The following is a 23,684-nucleotide window of genomic DNA, read 5'->3' as shown; positions in this document are numbered from 1 at the left end:
GTGTAAATTGTTCTTTGAGTTTCTTCAAGCTACTGTTAAAATGTGTGTGTGTGTGTCTGTGTGTGTGTGTGTGTGTGTGTGTGTGTGTGTGTGTGTGTGTGTGTGCTTGTGTGTGTGTGCTAAGGATTTCCTGCCAAACCATACTAGGGAAAGAGATTTTTCAGGGATAGAATTGAGGATAATTTTGGTTGAGGTTATGGTTTCAGTTTTACAGAGATTTCCTTGCCCTCAGGATCAGGCATGTTAGGGTTTACAATTAGCAAATGTAAATGGAATATTCTCACCATAATAATATTAAGATAAACGTGCGTATGTGTGTCTATGTGCACATACATAATGTATTTACCAGTAATGAGCTCATTTCTGTGACCATACTGTTGCTGTACACAGACTCTCCATTCAGACTGTCATTGTTAATATTCCTCAGCCGAGAGAGGAGGACATTCTCCCAAACCATCATGACTTTGTCAGTTTCAATTTTACATATTTCTTTTGCCTTTTTTGCATAGCCTACTTCAGTTTCCATTTTACATACACCAAATGCCTTCAAATCAAATTTCACTCCTTGCCATACAGGCTATTCAAAGTACCAACATTTCCAGAACAGCGTACACTAAGTGTGACTTTTCACAGAATCATATGAGGAATGTTTCTGGAACCTTTCCAAATGTTTCTAACGACAACAGTGTTTTCAGATGACAATCAATTTTCATGTGACCTCAATCCATTACCCTTCCAGGAGTCAGGATTATTTTCACTTAAAACAAGCTCTGAAAATTAAATACATAAGCAAGTAAACATGAAAGCAATTTAGGGAGAAAGTGGTGTAAGTGCAGTATGAATTTTTCCTGCTTTATTATGGCAGTCATTTGAAAAAAAAAAGGGTAGTGCTCTTAATTCATTATTTGTGCGCTGTTGTGCATGCTCCCCCTGGGGAGAAGCAACATTACTCTTTCATCAGATCAAATGAAGCGAAGCCGTGCCGTTCCAGGAAGAGCCAATTAAACTGTTCAAAGAAGTTTATTATTGCGACGGATTATGAAATCATTCTCATCGGATTCATTGGGGTGTGTGTTTCGACAGGGGTGTGAATGTGTGTACTTTACCACTGCGCAAACTCATAAAGGCTGTCGACTCAAGCTTTCCATTCGCAAAGTAAATAGAAAATTATGGTACGCAGTCACACTGCTGCATGTTTTACAAGAGAAATTTCACAAACTTAATTCATAGCTAAAGTAAGCTGTAATTATAGGAAGAAAATCATTCCTTCAAATTTCTCTAGTTTCTTCTTTAATTTCTCCCCCCTTTCTTTCTGTCCACCTCGTGATCACCTCATGATGGAAGCGTCGTCTGTTAAGTACTTATTAACACACATCACATTCGAGACATGGCTGGGTTTAATCTTAACTCAGATCCACTGACTGACACACACACTGAGGAATGCAATGACCTCTGACCCTGGAGAACTTAATAATATCACCAAGTATTTAGCTCCAGTCACACACACACACACACACACACACGCACACGCACACACACGCACACACACACACACACACACACACACACACACACACGCACAGTGTAATTATACAAGAAAGAAACTGTTTGGTGTTGGCTATAGTCCAACAAGGCACAATATCTGTCTGTGTGTATTTAATCTGTAATAACCAACAGCGCTGCTTTGCTGGCAAGACAAAAATAAACAAACCACAGCACAGGCTGTAAATATCTGACAAGTGAACATGTCACTTTAGCTTTTGCTTTTGCCCAAGTGTTGGCAAGTAGCTTTTAATGACTATTGTTCCAGGAGAGGAAATTGAAAAATAAATCCCATTTTGCAAAGAAATGTTAAGAGCACACAGAGGGACTGTCCCAAATACACACCCTGTTGTTCCAAGAGTGCCAAATGTAAAACAGAGTCAAAGTTACATAATGTGGAGGATTTGCTAAAAACGGGATAACCTTCAAACGCTTCCACATCATTGATACTGACAGACTGCAGCAACAACTCGGTATGACCGGGGCTTTAAAAATACAGTATTTCAATTTGGCTTTTGGAGAGAGAGAGAGAGAGAGAGAGAGAGAGAGAGAGAGAGAGAGAGACATACAGGGAAAGAGAGAAAGAGAGAGAGGGATAGATAGATAGAGGGAGGGAATAGGGGAGAGAAAGGGAGGGAGAGATGAAAGGGAGCAGTGGATAAGCTTCAAGGCTTATCCTATTCATTACTGGAGGAAAAAAAATCACAGCATCGACCTATAAATAAATGAATGCCAGGATAAACATGAAGCCCATACATCAATAAAACATATGTATTCTAATAGATCACGCTCTAGTTACACTTGATGGGATTGAGTCGGCCAATGAGCCCAATCATGGGGACTTTATCATTTTGAAAAGCTACACGGCATTAAGCCCGGGTGATTATAAATAATCATCATTCCCATAACAAAATAGGCCAATGGATACTTTTATCTTTCTGTTCATTTTTTCTTGTTTATACACTAATGTATTGTATCTTAGGGATTTGAGGAGTTTATTCCAATCATGTACAAATAATGAACACAACAAACTCTCTGCTGCTCTATGTATTTTCACTGTTCATCAACAGGAAAGAAAAATCAAACACCTCTGCAGTGGTAGAATATAACTGTACATTTACTCAAGTACTGTCCTTAAGTACACATTTGAAGTGCTTACATTACTTTCTAAAACATACAAAGAGCTTATAAAATATGATGTTTCGTCACCAACTCAACTACCCAACAGTAAAAGTACAGCTGAAGCGATTAGTCGATTAATCAATTAGTCAACTGACAGAAAATTAATCGGAAACTATTTTTGGGGATTTGAGGATTTGCTGCTCTTTCTCTTAATTATTTTGATAAAAGGTTTGGACTGTTAATTGGACAAATATTAAAAGTACTCAGTAAGTACTTAATACTTTAAGTATATACTTTCCTGATTATACTTACATACTTTTACATTTTACTTGTAGAGTATCTTTACAGTGTGCTATTAGTACTTAGTAGTAAAGAATCTGAGTACTTCCCTCCGCCGCAACACATTTATAAACAAATGTCTAAAGCAGCTGCCAGCAGTGACAGGGTTACGGTAGGCGTTCTCTTTTCCAAGAAATGTCTGCATCATGTTGGAAAAAAACTAGAAACATCCATCACGGTCATCACACACAGTATAATCCTTTGCTACTGTCATGTATCAGCAGTGTAACAATGATTTGTGACGTCACTTAAGTTAGACAAGCTCTTTTCAGAAACAACAACCGGTAACAAGTCTCCACCTGCAGACATGTGAAAGATGCTCAACACTTATCACAGCAAGTCGGATAGACGGCTGCACTCACGAGCTGTTTCTACACCAGCCGCACTGGCAGAGACAGACTTTGTAAACAGCATCTACAGTTACACAGATGAGTCAGACGTGTTCACTCCAGGTTGCAACATGCTGTTCTGTAATTTTTATTAGGAACATTCAGGAGTTGTATCACAACTCACATCTGGGATTTTGAGAAAATAAGACTCTCAATGTGAAATCCTTTACAGCTACAAACCTACCACGTCTGTTTATCATGTAAATATAATCCTACTTGATTCAAACCATGCTCACCAACACTGGTTCTTCCGTATTGGACAAGTGTTTTAATGGAATAATCATCTACGCCATAATGAATGAGGTCAAGCCGGCCTGGTCAACTCAAGTGTAAAGTAATTAATTACATGCTCTGCAGTTTATCAGAGTTTTAAATTACACAACTGCTTTTAAAAAAATGACCTGTCAAATTATTTTTGTAACCATCATACCAAAGTGGTTAATCACTTTTCTTAGGAGGACAGTTTGTGCCTTCTCAGGGGGCTCTGATTAAGCCCAATAACTTTAACCATGAATCTTTAGATTAGTTTCCTATATTTGAGGCATTTAAGTTTGTTATCAACACGCAGAGACATGAAATGTTCTTGATCTGATCTTTCACAACAACATTTTCAAAATGTTAGCACCTTCATTATTTTTTGTCAAGGCTAACATCTTGCGGTATCGCAGTTGCAAGCAGGAGGCAGTCTGAAAACTCTTTAGTGGTGTGTTCAAGGACACACATCCAGTGTTTGAAAGTTTGCCACAAACAAGAAAATCATCTCTTCATTTATGATCTACAGATGATCATGATCATGATACATGATCTTGACAGAAAATTGTACCATGAAGAAAACCACGCATCTAAAAGGACAATGTGAATTTGGTTGATACTTTCATTTAAAATGGTTCCTATTCGGCAGATAATTCTTAAATCTTGGATGTCGGAGGATCCATAAATGCAGCATCAGGGAGAGATTGCGAGACAGGCACAGCTGCAATAACATGTGATGATAGTCTGACTTTAAAAAAGGTGATCAAACTTTTCACTGTGCTGGATAACCTATATGTCACTGCAAACAGATTTTCATTCTGTAGTAAATGAAAAAAATGGCTGCTTGAAAGGGTTTTTTTTTTTTTGGGAGAAACTAAAAGTATACGGACACTTCTTTCTGCACATCTGCAATGTCCTGCCTCCCACTGCGTAATATTTAATATTTCATTGATGTTCAATTCTAGCATCTTTTTAGAAAAAACTTTTTTTTTTAAATCTGAAAAACTCAGAGTGGAGGTTGCAGTATTTTTTCATCATTATGCAGGAATATCCTCTGCCTATAAGAGGGCTGAGAATTTCTAGCCTGAGAGGTAAAAGCCAGGGCAAAAATAAAGTTAGAAAATTACTGCTTCGAAGCTTATTGCTGTGGGTGGACGCTAACAATTGAATGTGACTCTGTTGATCAACATTTTAATCAACTCCTCCTTCTCTCATCTGGATTAGATAGCAGGGCAGTCAGACGACACTGTTTAACGACATTTTAGAGAGGAAATAAAACTGAAACTGTAAAAGTTGGGGAAACAAAATAGGATTTTGTGAAGTGTCAGGTCACGTTATGGCCCTTTAACTGAAGTAAGAATATACCTGGGTGCTTTTTCTTCCTCTGCTCATAAATTATCCTCAATCAGCAGCACTGATCCTTTGAAACCTTTGCACTAAATAACAGGTTCAGACCTTGGAAAAGCTTCTCGCCGATAGCCAGATGCTTATTTATCTCTCTGCGCTGTTTGCTAAAATTAGATAAGCAGCAATGCAAAGCAATATGTGTAGAGCTGGTGTGTTGCTGATGACATAATAGGGATAATCAGGAAGATTGTGCCTTATTCAGCTTCTACTGCAGATGCCAGTAGAAGAAAGTGCTTTTAGTTAAAATAGCACTGTGGCATCAATTCTGCCTGTGCACATCAGCTATATTAGAGCAGTGAATAAGACAAGGCTTGTCATATAGCATGGCATGTTTAATCCTATGCTGTGTAAAAGAGCCTATCATTAAATCTGACTATACAGCTACAACTCTTTGTGTTCTTTTCTCCTCAAAATGTCTCCTATATGGCCTCTGTATACCATGACATATGGACAATGAAAAATTCATGGACTGCTGGTTAACACAAATCTGCAGAGGAGATGGGAAAACATGAGCTTAGCAAGCAGTTTGCCTATTACATTAGCAGACGGGGCTGTCATGGGACGATATTGGCGTATGCATATTTCATCTAATCTGATTTCATGTTTAAAGAGGGAGCAAGAAAGTGGTTCAAGTTGTGGAAACAATGACATCATACTGTATGTTCCTCTGGTGACCCAACCCAATCAGGCTAGCAGGACTGAATGTTTTTAAAGATATTATCTCAAAGTACAGGTTCAAGATTTATAGCATGTTTGCATGCTTTTCAGACTTTTCTCTCATATCTGCTTCTTTAGTACAACATATTTCAGTATCAGTTTCAATGAAAAGACAGGAAATCTTTTTTTTCTGTCAAACACAGACACCCTCATACCAAATTCAACCCCAGATGTAAAGAACTAGCACACACACGCACCACATTACAAAAATAGACTGTAAAATTCTGTTTATAATCAGTGTATCTGGACAATGTTAATATACTGAAGCAATGAATAGTTTTTTATAAGCCTCCCACCCTGGAGGATTACAAAGAAATGATTCCAAAGGATTGCACTGAAAATGTTCCTTTTTAATAAAATCAAACCAATACTGAGTGAGAGATATTTCAAACAAAACACACTGAGTTGAGCATGAAATATATAGTTTCTGTGCCAAGGAAAGAGACCTGGGGAATATAGGACAAATGAGAAAAGAGTGGGGGAGGGAGGGGGGCAACTCCTCTCAACTGCTTTGCCTCAAACGTGACTGCCTCACTAACTTTCAAAATACTGTTGATTTAAGCTATGTGCACACAAGTAGTGTTAGGTTTCTGAAGGGGTGGAGGAAGCCAGGGGAGAGGAAGGTCAGCAGTTTGGGAGCATAACTTCAGAATCAGAGAAAAACGGGAAAAATGTTGGTCATAATATTTTTCTTAACAGACGCCCAAATGAGTAGTTGTCAAGATGCTCTGAAGCTTTGCAATGTAAATCTTGTTTAAATATATCATATACAGCATCTCTAGGTCGAGCTTACAAATGTTTCTGTTACTGCTTTGTCGCACATACAGTATCAATGCCAAATGAATGTGAGTAATACTCAAGAGAACCATGAAAACTGATAACAAAACCTTGAACCATGTCATCTGTCATTCAGCACAGCAAAGGCTTGGCCCACTCAAACTATTTCTGTTTTTTCTCAGAGAGGAGCCTCAATAATGGCAATATTATTATAGTACAGTACAGTATGTAAGACTTAAGGTTTATATAAGAGCTTGTTTTTCTTTTCTGTGATTGTGGAATGGTAATATTACATTCCTCCTGGCAAGAAATTAAATTGGGGACACAAAGTAGCACGGCTATAATCAATCCACACTGGCAGAGAATGCATGATAATTATAAACAAAAACTGTGTCATTCCCCGTGAGGAAAGCAGCTGCAGGGGTGACAGGCGATGCTGAACATAAATATGGATCACAGGACTAAAGATCTGGCAACTGACGCAACCGCAGTTTTGCTCAAGCTGGTTCAAAAGCATGGTGGTGACGTGGATGAAAAAAACATGAATATAGATCAAGTTAGAAAAAGCGCAGTCTCCGACAACTGTCATTGTCGTACCAGGAACAACCTTACATCATCGAGTAAAGCCAGAGCAAATACTGAAGATATCAGAGTCATTATGTACACAGGAGCCGCCTGAGCATGCTGATGGTTCATTACTCACCTCCAAAAAAGAAACAGATAAATGAGAATGAGAGTACAGTGGACATGCTCAAATAAAAAAAACATATGCTGCTGATTATATAATAAATACGTCTGTGATTACGCTGTGCATACACCTACTGTAGTGCTGTGTGGAAAACCATAACCAGGCGACCAAGAATAGACTGTATTTCACCACCAGGCTTTCATCTGATGGCTACATTTCACACAATACTGTACCAACAGGCTTGCTGAAAATCTGCAATAGTACTTTTTTTTTTCTTTTTCCCGAGGCCTCTTTTCTTCTCTACCCCCTGAGGTAGCCTGACACACTTTCATGAATTAGCCTAGACAAGACGGACGGCTATTAGAGCTGCCACAGCAGATTTGGCTGAATCCAAAAGGTCAGAATTAGCATTGAGAGAAGCACAGAAGAAAGTCCTGAAATTGTTCCCCAGATCAATTTTTAACTTTTTAATATTTCACATCTGCACAGTATTACTTCTTATGTGTCCAGAGTGCTGGTATTTATCCTAATAAAGGTGGATTTAATATGGCGTTTATAGCTGCTTTTTGATATGGAGCCTGTAAATGGCAGGAGGACTTTACTCAGCATTTGTGTATGTTTCTGAGTGCATATGTGCAAACATTCATGTGTGTGTTTGTGCCTATAAGTAAGACGCCCTTGAGGCCTTAGTTCACTTGGCAGAGTGATGAAAATTACTTGGCTCTGCTGTTTTGAAACAAATCACAAACAAGTCTCCTAGCAGCAATTCAAGCAGAAATAAAAGCCTACTTCAAACCTAGTAAACCTTCATGTGAATAACATTAGAAATCTGGTTGCCTTAGTCAAAAAAAAAGTAGAACTCCCTTAGGCTCTGAAAATAAACCTTTAGCTTAAATGTGGCTCACAGAGGAATGGCATTATTGAGCCAAGTGAATGAGCAACAGCAGCCACAGGATGTTAGCGTTACTATTCATAACTTATTTTCCTATGCCTAAAACCGTTTTCCCTTCTGGTCTCACCTCTGCCGCTCTCTTAAAATGCAATTACCTACTGGCAAATTTACAGGAAAAGAAAAACAATGACTTTTGACCAGAGGAGCCGTTATTGTGAATGTCAAATTGATGCTGCACAAGAGCCCGCTGAGCTCCGCTGTGCTACCCGAGCAGAGGAAATATAAAGAGAGATGAATCACATTATTCCTTTGTTTTAGCCCAGCTCGGGGTTAATAAAATGTGTGGATTCATGAGCGGCAGGGAAAGCACAGTGAATGGCAAATAGACATGTTCCAGCACTTCAAAATTCCTCACTGGAACCACAGAATGCTTTTCATAGGTGTGACTGGTGAGGGTGTTTGAATGGCGGTCACTTGTGTTCGTAAACAGAAAGACCCATCTGGGGACTAACGAACTGAAACTAAATGAAAATCATCAATCAATCAAAGCAAATGACGGTCAATTGAACTGAATTTTAATCTTAGTCTTTTAGTCTTAGTTAATTAAGCTACATTAATTGATCAATAGCATCAGTCAGTTTAGATGGATTTTATTTATTTGGGCAATGAAAGGTCAAAAAGGACAAATAGAAGAATTATAATAAAGGTGAGTGAAATGAGACCACAGCACACAAACTAATGATCTCCACACAAATACAAATTACAGCTATGGAAAATGTAGCACTGACTTCCTCATAATGAGTACTAAACAACAAATATGGGAATTTTCACAATCAATCCTGCAGCACCAGAGATATCATAATTTTTTTTCCACACAGTCTTCTTTCTTGTCAAAACGTGCCGCTTACATTAGCCAAATATTTTTTTTATCCAACAGTTCAGTCAGAGATTTGGTGTTAGTTACTGAGCTAATGTAACTTTGAGCCCCTAGGCTGTAGCAGACATGAGGAGTGGGCTACTGAGGTCTGATAATCTCATTTCTTTCTAAATCCACACAAACAGATTTTTTTTTCACTCAAGTGACATCACTCAGTGCACTTGCCCTTTTACAACTCACTGGATTATCTGAATAAACGCTTTGTCAGAAAGCCGTAAACAGGGCAGTTTATCTCAGTTCAGGAAATGCTGTTGTTTTGGAGATACGTGTTTTTCACAGGACAGCAACTGTATTTGGCTTTGCAACCCAAATGATACAATAGCTGCCTTTTATTTGCCCTTTAATGGTCTTCATTACACAAATCAAAAATTTAAATGGACTCAAGTACATTTACTGGGATTTCACACAATGGAACTAAATTGCTTGGCCCAAAAGTGCAAACACTGTCCATTTTCCACTAAAAGCAGACTTGAACAAATGGTCAGGGTAACCAAAATGACATAATTGAAAGTTTGAGATGAACCGTACTGTGAGAAGTAGTTTTAAGTGCATGATTACATTCATAGCTCAGAACATGAGGAGTTTGATGTTTCATGGGGCAATGTGCAACACTCCAAATGCCATAAACTGCCACTGTAATGGCTGTTGGCATTTCAGATGAGCTAATATGATAACTTATCTAAAGGCTACAATCAAATCGCCAGCTGCCACACTCACCAAACTCGTCACAGATGCTCTCGTTCTGCAGCAGGGCGGGGTGTTCGAAGGTGTCTCGGCAGTACAGGATCCTTGTGCTCCCGCCCAATGCAGCGATGCCGCCCAGTGCCAGCACTGTGTGGTCTATGAGCAGAGAGGACGGCTGCTCCCTGAGCCTTGCCAAAACCGAGCGGTAGCGGCAATACTGGGGGTAACTGAGGACCAAAACCTTCCGCCCGTCCTCCTCCTGGCCTGAAAAACACACATATACAGATATATGAATACAGACACATAGTTAAAAGGGACACCAAGATTATGCATAGTTAAATCTGACATTCAATAGAGAGAGATTTGTAGGGAAATAGACAATGTTTTGTTTTTCAAGAGCACCTGTAAGAATGGCAGCACTTAATTTTACAGGACACATTCACTCTTCATTTCTCTGCAAATTTTACTCGTTCATTCTCCCTCATAGATTATTCTTTCCCTACAATTATATTCTGGCACATCTCCTGCCAGTGTGCTGTGAATATGATTCTTTTACTCCTGACTACTGACCTTAACTTGCAAGGTTCTCCTTAATGAGGTGATCAAATTTAGGTTTGTTGAATACCAGATAAATCTCAAGGTAAATAAATCATTAAAAAATACAACAACACTTTTCATGTAAAAGAAATCATGACAAAACTCCTTTATTTTGATACATTTTCAAGAATTCCTTGAAAACAGTTAATCTTTGCTGTATGCTAATTTGTCCAAGGCCTAGAAACACCCTGAACAGGTCTGTCTCTCACACCCTCTGTGTGTTTCAGGAAATGCATTACATCTAGGAAGCAACACTCTAATGCTCTAATGTTGCTGTTTCATTATGACTTCTAAATAGTTTTCATTAAAGTTTCACACCACATTCTTGTAGTAATAATACATTTCACCAAACTGACACAACACATATTATGTGTACTGTACAAACATGTCATGTTGTTGGACTGCATGTTTGAAATGCATGACATGCATCGCTGTTAAGGTGACAAGAGGAATGTCAAGAATAACTCTAGATACTCGCTACTTTGACTGACAAGGTCTTTTAACAAGCAAGCTCAAGATGGAAAATCTTTGGAGCAATTTAGACAAGGTAAGTGTGAATGGCTCTCTGTGTTTGCGGCCTAGCAAAATGTGACGTCTCCCTGACTGCTGACCTTGTTACCCAACAAACATCTAAATGTATGAATCTATTTATACCTGCTTATGAGAAAAACAAGCGCAATTGAAAACAAACTGTGTTGGTGCATGTCACAGTTTGTGATCTTGCTTTAAGATAAACAGCCTCTAGTTTGATAGTTGTAATCTGGCACAGTTGGTTGATAACAAAGCTCACTCACATAGCAGTGAAACTTCCCATTACAGCCAGACTTTACCAACACATTGAGTGTGTTGTTTCTGATGTGGGTGTGTAATTAATATTTCACGGACATTAAGGAAAGTCTGACAAATGCATCATCACCTGCGACAACTAACTGGCAAAGAAACCTCTTCCGTTATTTGGAGATCCTCCGTACAGGAAGTACAGACTGAGCTGACGCAATAAACTGCCATAAAAGCCAGGAAGATATGCTGATAGACAAATCAAACTGTTAATATTATACCATGTAAGAACAACACTTAACAGTTATCTACTTAGGTACAGCGGTGCAGTGCTCCAGCCAGTATATTACAGTATATGACCAACAATATGATTGATTGATAGATAAAATCCACAGTATATGCTTATTATATTCACCAACTTAGTTTTAATGTTAGCATGCTAACATTTGCTAATTATAGGCTGATGGGAGTGTCGTTACTTTTGCAGGTATCCTGTCATAATGTCTGACATGCCATCAAATAGCTGCTGAGATATTTCAGTCTGGGCCAAAGTGGTGGTCTGGCTGACAGACTGCTATCTCTGGCTAACAGTTAAAAGCTATTTAAAAAGTATAAAGGTAAAGTCATGCAAAGTATCACAAGTCACTAGATAAAAAGCTTTTAGAATATGGTGGCGTCAGAAATTAGAGAACAGAATTCAAATATATTAAGGTCGCTCAGGTATAGCCACTTTGTTAATTGTATTTAACAATATGTGTTAATAATATTTTCTGCTGCATACAACTGAAGCCTCTAATACACAAACTGAACCAGCAGAGACTATACAGTACTTGTATTATATGTAGTATTTTTTTTGCATGTTATGTAAATAATACAGATTAGCTGTTAAGGCTACAGGTTACTGATGGTAGTGAAATTACACTTTTTATGCCGTCCCGCTTAATTATAACTATAAATCTCCTGCCATCCACATAATAGAAGCATACTAATCTATAACTAATTACATGCTACATTTTAGTTTTTATACAACAGGAGACGGACCAGAGCTTAAAGAAGGTACTTTAAGAGAGAAATACTTTATTTATGAAGGTGTAGAAGAGAAGTTTCCCAATTGTTAAAGAAGATTCTGGATCTAGTGTTTCCACTTGGATTACGTTGCTGGAAATGTTCAGCAGATAAGTTTTGTCTGCCTGTAATGTTTAACAGTCTTGCAATAAAACAGGCCTAAATCGTACCATAAACACTAAACGGAAATTATCTCAAACTGACTTGACATGGCATATAACACCATACACAAAGAGATTACATGATCAAGTCTGTCAATAATTTATCAATAGATTCATTGTTTCGTCCATAAAACATCAGATCAAATAATCAAACAATTATCCTAAAGCTTAAGTAGACATATTTAAATGTCTTGTTTTGTTTGAGCAACCATCCAAAACCCACAAGTATTCAGTTTAATATCATATCATAAGAAAAGATAAGAGAAGCGGAAACCACTGAATGTTTGGCATTTCATTAGAAAGTAGCTGCCGATTCAGTTTCAGTGGATTGATTTATGGATTTAATTGACAAACTGTTCAGCTTTAATATAATATGATAAATTAATAATTAATCTGACAAAATAGAATATGATAAAATATGGTGTCTCTACACAGCTCCCATGGGTATTACCTGAGAATCTGTTGTTTCTCATTTTCTACTATGGTGATGATATGATAATAAAATGGCACATGACCTCTGCAGAGGTACAACACAGCACAGTACTGCACAACGACTCGAAATTGGCCAAATTATAATACAAAGACAATTTATGCATGCATTGTTCCTTAAAGCTTCAGTCAATGTCACATTTTGTAGACTCACTTGCTCTTAGTAGAGAGTTGTTTGAAAGTAGAGTGCTAATATTTTTCTAGCTTACAAAGCCGACTACACGGTTCAACAGTTGATGAAGCAGAGTCAGGCAGTTTGAAACACGATTTTTACATGAATTATTCACTGTCCTGTCTGCTTTTACAAAGCCCTTGGACATGACATTCATGGGAATTTCTGCTGGTAAGTTAATATTTCAGGGGTGGTTAACTAGCGAGCTGTTCACCTTGCTCAAGAAAAAAACCAGTTTTAACAGGTCTATTTAAAAATGCATTTCCCCCCTTTTTGGTGTTATTTTATCAGGCTGGAGGATGATAGCGCCACTGAAATGTGCAGCAGAAACAGGACAGGAAGGACACTATTCATAACATATTTACAGCAGCTGCATTCCCGACAATCCGAGTAATTAGTTCCACTGTACTCCAATATGACGACCACTTCAAAAGAAATTATTAAAACCATTAAAACCATTCAACCAGCGCACACACAAGAACGCGCACAGACATATACACGCACAGACGGCCTATGCAGAGGTAGCTACCAGATGTATAAACACATAGTCCGGCATACATGCACATGCATATCACTCTGTAGACACACACATTTGTCAAAGATTGCAGCAGTTGTCGTACGCAATTACAGCTCAGAGGTAGAGCGGGCTTTGTTTCCAAATGTCAGAGATTTTATTGTAAGCGGTCACCGTCAGACCTGCTCTTTCTCCCGAGGACCCTCACAGCATTTCACTTGATTAGATTCAATTTGGAGAGAGAGCCGCAGGGCATTAATAACTATACAAAGGCGTTGTAAAGTATGCATGTGTATGTGTGTGTGTGTGTGTGTTGGTGCGTGTAATGTACATTGAGTGTACGTACACTTTAAAATTCCCTTTGTTCTTACAGCCCGACCTTTCAAAATAAAGGACGTCCTTATCTTTGTGTAAGCTTTCTAATTGGTTGGGGCTATGGCTACATCACTAGAGAGCTGGAAGACATTATGTGAGAACATTATGCAATTTGTTTCTCCCTCTCTGGATCTCTTTTCTATTTTCTCTTCCTGTCTGTCAGTCCTCTCGTGGTGCTAGTATAGCATGTTGATCAAACAGCTGTGGTGTGGGAGATTATTTTCAGAACACGCTGTAAAGCTCCTGACCTCATAAACTACAATAGTGTCAGGGTCATAATAACTGCGTTACAGGACAGCTGACGATATAACCACTCAGTCACTGCAGCACTCAATAAACTCTAATAGAATACAATACACACAAACATAATAGTTAAACACAATATTTAGTACTATACATTTGTTGCTCTGTACAAATGTATTAGACTTGTATTAAACCCTAATGACATCACTGTGACATCATCAGGGTTATCTCAGCTCGGGCTTACACACCACAAATCTATAACAGAAAACATGTGTTACAAACTGTGGGGCATGGAGTATAAATGGCAGTTTACGAGCCGAGAGAGCCCTAATGAAAGACGCTATCAGGTTGCATTGTGGGAATTGTAGTATCGGATGTTTTTTCAGCTTCAGCTGCTTGAATTTGACCAATCTTTTTTTAATCTGTTTCTTGTGAGTGCCCCTTTAATTAGTGTCACACTTGTATTATCTTTGATTCCTAAAACAATAATTTACAGAGTACTGAAAAAAAGAAGAAAATCTCAATAGATACAGATATATTAAATAATCAAATGAATTCAATACAAAACAGATTAAGAAGATGAACTATCTATCTAACTAATCTATTCTATGCAGCTGACCTTTCAAAAGGTGATTTAAAAGCACTGACAGGTTTCTGACATTATGCTGTTGAGTAAACTGATGCATGGTTTGGGAACCATAAATAGAAATGCTTGTTCTCCTTTTGATTGCGTTTAGTCAGACAGCCACCTAAAAGACCTTGATCAGTTTTGTTACGGCTTGTTTTTACTGCTTCTACTTATAAGTGTTATTATTATTGTTGTTGAATAGAAGCAGTAGTACTAGCAATTGAAGATGCCTATAACAAAATACTGGAGCTCTGCCATACAAGGCCTAAAAAGTGATTAAAGTAATTTTCAAAAATGTACAAATGGTTAGTTCAAACAAGTATAAGCAGGGGTGATATTAGCATACATCTTAGTCTTATTTAGAAGACTGACGGCATAACTTTGTTCTCGCTGTAGACACTTCAAGGATGACTGACTTACTCAAGTAAAAAGTGCATTACAATAATGTAACCAGGATGTGACAAAGGCATGGATGAGTTTCACTGTATCTTGAGATGACAGCACGGGGCTGATCTTACTAACATTCCCGAGATTAAAGAAGCACGACTGAAGTTTTGTAATATGCAAATTGAAATGCAAACAGGAATCAAAGTTTTACATTTTCAGACACAGGCATTTCATGAGTACAGCAAAAGTCCAAAAATTACTGCTTGTGCAGCGGAATCAGGACCAATGATTAAAATGTATGTTTCAACATAAGGTTTGAGCCATCCACCCCCTGAGTCAGGAAGACAATTATATAAAATGGACGGTCTGCTAAACTCATTTGTGGCCTGGAATACCTAATAAATGACATCAGTTACATAGACGTTTTACACTGCAACACTTTCTTTCGTTTTAGCTTTTGTTTTGACCAAAGGCAGGATTAAAGAAGCTGCAGAGTAGTAACAGTATGCTACTGGTGTGGCTTTGTAGGATTGTACTTTGTTATGAATCATGACCCGTGGGATAAGACAGATGCCACATATATGAATGGGAACTGAAAGAGAAGAAAGCTACTCTATATGTGTTGATTTTCTGAACATCTGTCACATATTGTTCTGTAGCACCTCTTTTAATCAAAACCTTTACAAGCAGTGATTGGGAGCAAAGTGCTAACAGTGTATTTAAAGTGCAAAGCTTTTGTTTTTATACTGATTTGAAGATGTGGAATAAAACAACTGTACGGCAGAAAAAAGTCAAAGGCTTCCTTTTGTGCAGTATTTCTTAAAGGACCATACAGTAAGATTTGATTGTATTGATTTACTGGCTTTCATGCAGCCGTTGTTTGTTAGTCACAACGGCATGAAAATCAACTTGCAGAGACTTTAAACTTGATAATAACTGAAACCCACTCTTTGATGATATGTTTACAGAAACAAGGACATTTGAGAGTCATGTGCCAAACAGCAACGTTTTAATGCAACAGATGATGAAATATCATCCTTTTGCAACATCTGTGTCTGCTTCCTGTCTCCCTTTCAAAATGTGTTAAATTCAGCTGACTCTTTGACTTCTTGGGCACCAAATTTCCCCTGAACACATCATTGCATTTCAAATCAGACAAATCATATCAGCAATAGCAGGTTTTAAGTCTTTGTAAGTTTTTTTTGCTGTGCCATCATAAAATGAAACTACTGCTACAACTAGTCAATAGGTCGAAACTCTACTGTCAACAAATCTGATGAATAATTGATTACGTGACTTACTGAGCAAAAACAATCGATATATAAACACCTGTTTGAATGGCTATTGGTTTCATATTTTTACCTATAATGAATACCTTGACTATAAATATCTTTGAATTTCTTTGAAAACAAATGTACTTACAGTAATGAGTGAGTTATAAATGATTGTTCAATTAATTGTAGAAAATAATCAGCAGAATAATTAATTATGAAAATAATCATTAGTTGCAACAATGAATGAAAGACCTGTTGGTGTAGCATGGTTGGGAAAATATATGTTATGTCAAGTACATGGGATTCATAGTCAATGCACTAACACATGTAAAAGTAACAATATAGTCCTTTTAAAAACACAGATATTGCATTAGTGTATCACTGTACACTGTAAGCGACACTACTGCAGTCTACAGCAGACTGGTAAAGTCATTAGTAGCTGTCATGAGACACTCTGCAGAGTAAAATACAGATCTCACTCTATTCCAACATAGTAAAATCAGCATGCTGTAATATATGTGCACAATATCTGGTTCATAAATATGACAAAATTATATTTAACAACACAGGATGGATTTGATATTTGTGGGGAAATATCCCAGTGAGCCAGCTCTTCTTTTAAGGAAAAACGCTTAGTAGAAAGGGAAGAGAGGAGACTGTAGTGTAATGCAGCCACACTGTATATGAGAAACAGGAGTAGAAATAAATATGATGGGAACAAGCTCTGGCACTGCATTATACCAGAAAGAATTAAAGAATATTTTGTGTAATTACACCAAAGTAAAAAATTTCTGCCTCTCTTCCACAACAAGCATGATAAATTACTTGTCGTAATCAAAATCTCTGAAATGCCGCATACAACATGAAACTCATTAGCAGTGGTTGAAGCAGCTGCTCCGCTGGATGAATAGCTATTGCAATGTTAGATGAAACATCATTGATATCATTGAATTTCAAACCACAAAAATAAAAAGGGTGATCTACTGCTGCATCTCTGAGAGCTTTTTATTGGAGAATTTCTATAGCGGCTTTGGAAGTTCGGAATAAAACTAGCCGTAATATGAGGGCTGCTGACAGTTAAAAGCAGATTTGCGCTAATTAAAACCCAAATGTGACTCATGTAAACTGTGTCATTTACATTCAACCAAGCTTAAAAATATTCAAACTGCCCACAAGCGCTGACAAGATCTTTCGGGCAAGTGTGCTCATTTCTCTTGTCACAGACGAGCAGAAAAAAAGCTGAAAACCATTACTCTCATGCTCTCTGTCACCCGCTGTAGTCCTTAAATCACTCACTCGGCTCAAATTTGCTGTTGTCAACATTTCCACATTATCTGCTCGGCCAAGGAATTTACTGGATCCCCCTGCTGCTTTGTGGGGTTGGCGAGAAATGGCAAGGCATGTAACCCAGAGCCAATAATGTCACTTTCATATTTAATGTTTCTTTTTTGCTTTTTTAAACACCAAAACAAGATTTTTTTTTTTTAAGGTAGGAAGTAATACTTTGGTGAAGAAAAGAGGAAGGGAAGAGAATAAAAGAGAGACAAAGATCTCTGATTTTCTCTCTCTATCTTGTTTGGTATTCTCACTCCATCCTGCAGGCTCTGTGCTCTGTATTGATCTCGGAGGTTGCCCTGTTTCCATTTAGCCCCTTCTCATAATATATAACACATCTCTGATTCATCCGCGCCTCTCTCTCTCTCTCTCTCTCTCTCTCTCTCTCTCTCGCTCGCTCTCTCTCACTTCTCACTGAGGGGACATGACACTGAGAGGGGGCCATATAAGCAGCAGCAGGCGCCCGATCTGGCTATTGGTTTCATGTTATTGAAACCTGACCAAATAAAGAGGGAGCAGCATCTGTCAATGACACCAAATGGAAATGATGCGTGAGTGGGAGAGGCGTCACATTTTCACTAGCGGCAACCTTGCGTTTCCTACGAAGAGAGAATTACATGAAACAATGGAATAAATTAATTTGCATGATTCATCGTGTGTCCAATCTGTGAATGACTACAAATTCATGGATAAAACCAAATGTGCTAGAACATTTTGCTAATTACAAGCTAGTCTGTACTGTAAACAAAATCACATTAATCACGCGGAAGGATGCGGCATCAATAAATCATTGTATTGGAGTAAAACAAAGCCCAGCCATCACCCAGTGTGTCACTAACACTCAGCTTATTTTGTTCAAAGGGAGCAGAATTGGAGTAATATTTCACATTTATTTAATGGATTTGCATTGAATAACATACTGAGTTTGCAAATGACTCAGTGGCCGTCCGTCATCAACATCACATCAGTCACAGACACTGACTCGCCTTTCCCCTGCTGATCATATCAGCCGCAATCTGTGCTTTCACACACTATGTACACAACACACATTCAGCCCTTTAAAAGGATACTTCACCTAAAATATATCTTCTGAGAGCTATGCAATAAGGCAGAAATCAATATCTTGATATTATTATGTTTTTGAATTTCCCCCGAGGATCAATAAAGTTAAAGTTTTAAGAGGCTCTTTTCCTTTATTGATATATCATGATATGGCAAATGTATGCAAAGTCACATATAAAATGATCCAGTTGAGGATCTAGCTGCACTCAGTATTTTTACAGTATATTAACAATGGATGAAACGACCGTGTGTAATGTGACTAATTAAATATCAACTGACTCTGCATTTCACCTCAGCTTTATGGAAGGTTTCAGGTTTCAGCTTATTGTTTTGGTTCAATTTCATGGCTGTTCTCAGCCAAAAAGCCCTAAAAACCCACTGTATAGTGTACAGCACTGCTCAGCACCAAATGGCAGACAGACACAGTTAGAGACATTAGGTGAACATAGTGGAGTATTTAGCATCTTAAGAGCCAGATACGTTTCTAAGGATTTGGTGGAGACCCAAAACAGAGCTAAAAAGAGTGAATACTGGAAATACATTTGCTTCGTTGCCAGAAAAATGACTCAGAATGGATACTAATGTTTCTCAGACTCCTAATTTCAATTTGGTTGAAATCATTCATTTAAACAACAGTATTTGGTTCAATAGCAACACGAACCCAAGATGGTTATAATAGATTCCAGTAATAAGTTCTCAAGGTTGAAATAAATTATCAAGAGTCCATAGAAACTTCTCAGCAGCATAATTCTCTACTGTCCATTTTAAACTCAGTGCTCCAAACATTCATACTTTCAACAACATTCAGTTTTTGACATTGGTGTTTTGTTTATTGAGAAAGTAACTGTTAAATTGAAAAACCCAGGAGCAAGTAAACGACAGTAGCATTTCCAACCAAAAAACAAGCCGGAGGCAGATGCGTCAGAAGAATGGGACACCAGCAGTGTATTTATGTGTGTTTTGGTAAAAATATGTCTTTTTGGAACACACTGAGCTTACAAATTGCAAGCGGAGAGTCTGTTTAAGCTGCAGGACTGGTTTGAGAAGTAGTATTTGAGAAGTAAATCAATTGTACCCTTCATGAATTCAATCTGATCACATCTGCCAAAGCTGATATTAAAAAGATTCTGACTTATCAGATACAATGGGTGGAGTATGACTTTAAGAGATATCTGGCTTTTACATTCACAGGCCATGTCTGTGCGCTAATTCTTCTAAGATAATCATATTCCCACAAAAGGGCACTAACACCCAGAGGAAATGTTCTATTGAAACTGTACAGAGGGCTGAGAGAGGGAGAGTAACACACAGAGAGAGAAATACATAGAAAGAGAGAGAAAGAGAGCCCTCCATGCATGCTGGCTCCTGTTCTTAATTATAGTAAAGCACTAAAGTGCCTCATTCATTCAGCAGGGTGGGGCAGTGGCCTGTGACAAAGAAAAAAAAAGGAGAAACATTTATATAATTTTCACCTCAATTTATTCAAGTGTGCACAAGGATTGAGGACACACTGCTATGCATACAAAAACAAGCGTGTGCACACACACACACACACACACACACACACACACACACACACACGCACACACTGGTAATAACACTCGTAAGAACTGTATACACACATAAACACAGGGAAAATTCAACTTCCCTCAGCTTAATTCCATCCCAGATGTTCTTGTGGTTGACAGAAGGGGGGGTGGCTGTACCACATTTTCAAAAACACACACCCATATTAAATGTTTTCAGTTAAACAGAGAGAGAGAGAGAAGAGAAGAGAAGAGAAGAAACAACACAAGCACTTTCCTCCAGTTGATTTATGTGATTCTATTACATTAAACATTCTTTCCCCTGAGCAGGCTCAGCTCCCTAGCAACCATCGCTCGCAGCCCTAATGTGTCTGGCACGGGGCCAGGGAAAGCTGCCTGCCTTATTGATTGCCAGATTGAAAAGTTTGCATTTAATAGGTCCTGTAATACATGAAGGAATTATTCAGAGGGGCTCCTTGTCAAAAACCCAAATTGGTTCTTTTGACTATCAAAAAACAACGGGGGCCTCATAACAAATGAGCTATCAGAGAGCTCCAAAGGGCCCCTTTTGTGCCAGAGATGAAATTATACGTCGCTGCGGCCCCTCAGAATTATGAGAGTCATGAGGAAGAAAAGTTGAAACCATGATTACTATGAGGTCAGAGGCCACGTTGTTGCTTAAGATGAGGAAGACAAGTTTGTGCCATGTAGATCCCCTTTTGTGTAGTGATGGATTGGCCCTAAACACTGTTCACTGTCTGGTCCCCGGCTGCATTCTGACTAATGAAAGACTACTGCTGGGTTTTGGGGGTCAATCCACTTATGGCGCAGTCAATTCGGAGAGTAAAAACAAGCTGCTCTGCAAGAACCCAAAATGTGCAAATACCACAGGGAGCAAATTTAATCAACTATCTTTGGTTGCAGAATTACAGCTGCTTTTTGACTACACAAACAAGTGAAACCCCTCTCCGTGTCTCTTCGCCTCTCCTCAAACAAGCCTAAAAGCTTTTACACCCAGGTGATGATACTCTATCTACTATGACGGCCACTCTCATTTGTCACGCAGCTCTGTCCGACACAAACTCAATTGAGCAGCTGTGATCAGAGATCTCAGAGGTTGTCACCGACAGAGAGAAAGAGGGATACATAGAGAGTTTCCTCGGCTCAGCTGTAGTAGACAGCATCTCCAACCTCACATATCCTCCTCCTGCAGAATGAAATGGATGACATGTTTGGCTTTAAATGTATCTTTAATGGGACAGCAAGTTCCCATTTGAGTGATTTCTGTGGGAAGGTTAGAGCAATGGAGGGAGAGGGGGAGAAAAAAAACATCTTATCAGGAGATTGGGAATTGGGTCAGGCCAGGAATTACATGCCATTCTACATCAAAGTTGCGGTGTGTATTTCCTCAAAGAACGGCCCCTCATTATCAAGTTATACTTATTTCTCTGGGCGTATACTGTGTAAAAGGAAACATGATTTAATATGTTTTCAGTACAAGAATGCAGCAAAAAAAAGAAAAGGAGGGGAAAAAAGGAATAATACTAGAGGCTATTTGGGACAGGCATGTTTCCCAATGGTAAAACTGTAATGAGAAAGAGAAGAGAGGTGGGGGTTTGTTAGAGATGTTTGGGGGGGTGTCATTCAACATGGCTCCATTGTGAATTCCTGTCATTATATAAGAACCTCTCTTTCTCCCTCTCTCTCTCTTTCTCTCTATCATCAGATCTGTACGGAGGAGGAAGGCTTTAAATAAACAGCCCATTGAGTTAAGCCAACTGGAACCCTTTTCAATAATTACATCCAGCACAATACTCAATTTACATTGCATTTATTTAGCTGGAGGACTTGACAATGTGGCAAAGAAAAGAGTGACATTAGCAGTCGATGATAACAACTAGAGCGGTGCACTCCCCAAGGGGAGACGTTTTAGTCTGTGGCTTAGAGGGAGACTTTACAGATAGCAATATGTCATTAAAAACCAGTGCCATCTGTTCAGATTTCTTGTTTATGTGCTGTCATTGGTATCAAGCGTATTGAAGATACCAAAGCAAATCCCAGAAATGTGAACTGTAGGATTTTCTCTTGCATATTTTGGTGCGCAATTAGTTGTGATTACACATTCTAAAAGCACCACAAAAAAGAAAACAACAACCACCAACAATTGTTTTCTCTCCACAAGCCCTAATGACCTCCGTTTGAAGCTCCCCAGCGCGGTCCTGCACAAACTGTTTTCACAAGACTGCTATGTTATTCATGTGACAAACACAGTATCTGGATAAACAAGCAGGTAATTTCTGATAAACTGCTATGAGTTTGGCTTTAAATTCATTCATTCCAGATTACAGAACACGACCTGTGATGTGGCAAACCTCCGCTTTACCAACAGAGCTGTAATCACTGTAATGCAGCACATACAGTGTTTGTAGCTGCTTGTCTCACATTGCACAGGAAAGATAAGAACTTCAATGGAGAATATCTACTAGCTCTGATAACAAGTTTATGTTCACTGGTCACTCATGCCAAAAAACGCGTTTTATTTCTGTCTCTAATATTGATGCTTTTTTACAGCCATACGCAATGAAACAAGTCCAATATGACTTGAAAATGACAGGGAGATATTTCTGTTTATGTGCTACTTTTCGTTTATTTTGTGAAAGCTGTCCACAGACTGTTATGTATTTTGTATACAGTATAATAACACAGTGAGAAGAACAACATGAATCATGGTGATGACTGGCAACATGTGTGTGTGTATGTGTGTGTGTGTGTGTGTGTGTCATAAGACAAAGGCGATAAATGATCATAAATGCTCCTGGAGTCAGTTTGCTCCTCATGAAAGCCGAATACTGAAATATCTGGTTAGTTTATCCCACCATCTACCCAGCTGTTCTTTCTCACGTTCAATAAATTAAAGCTGCACCCACTACATTGGAACATAGTGATTCTGTGATATTGTTAACTTTAGATATTATCCTCTGACACGTCGAATGAAACAGCTTTCCCTGAGTTATGACTGAGGGGAAAATCAGGGGGAAAAACAAGACTGGCTGAATGCCTCTTATTTTGCCAAGTGCTCCTCGGGCCAGTACATAACAAGGAAATGGACTGACAGGTTGAGAAAGAGGACAGAGAGGCATCAATGATCTATTGTTTGCAGCCAAAGCGCTCCTTCCAACTCCTCTGGCAGTCAATATATCAAAGAAACCAAAATATATTACAGCATCTGCACCGAGATGTTTTACAAATACAAATTACGTCATTTGTGGTTCTCTGGCTTAATAAAAGCATTAAGAGCAGTTATGTACCCACGGAAGTATGTGTGAGCATGTA

General features: G+C 38.5%; 1 protein-coding gene across 1 annotated transcript in view; it reads right to left on the bottom strand.

Annotated features, from left to right (window-relative positions):
• The window catches only part of arid5b (AT-rich interaction domain 5B), a 73,491-nt gene that overhangs the window by 31,330 nt on the left and 18,477 nt on the right, over positions 1 to 23,684 (bottom strand). The window contains exon 4 of the mRNA XM_051379918.1: positions 9,780 to 10,010. Within this exon, the coding sequence (XP_051235878.1) occupies positions 9,780 to 10,010 (231 nt within the window). The remainder of the gene's footprint in view (positions 1 to 9,779; positions 10,011 to 23,684) is intronic.

Source organism: Dicentrarchus labrax, unplaced genomic scaffold, assembly GCF_905237075.1.
Source record: "Dicentrarchus labrax unplaced genomic scaffold, dlabrax2021, whole genome shotgun sequence".
Taxonomy (NCBI): Eukaryota; Metazoa; Chordata; class Actinopteri; family Moronidae; genus Dicentrarchus; species Dicentrarchus labrax.
This window is presented reverse-complemented; position numbering and strand designations above follow the sequence as displayed.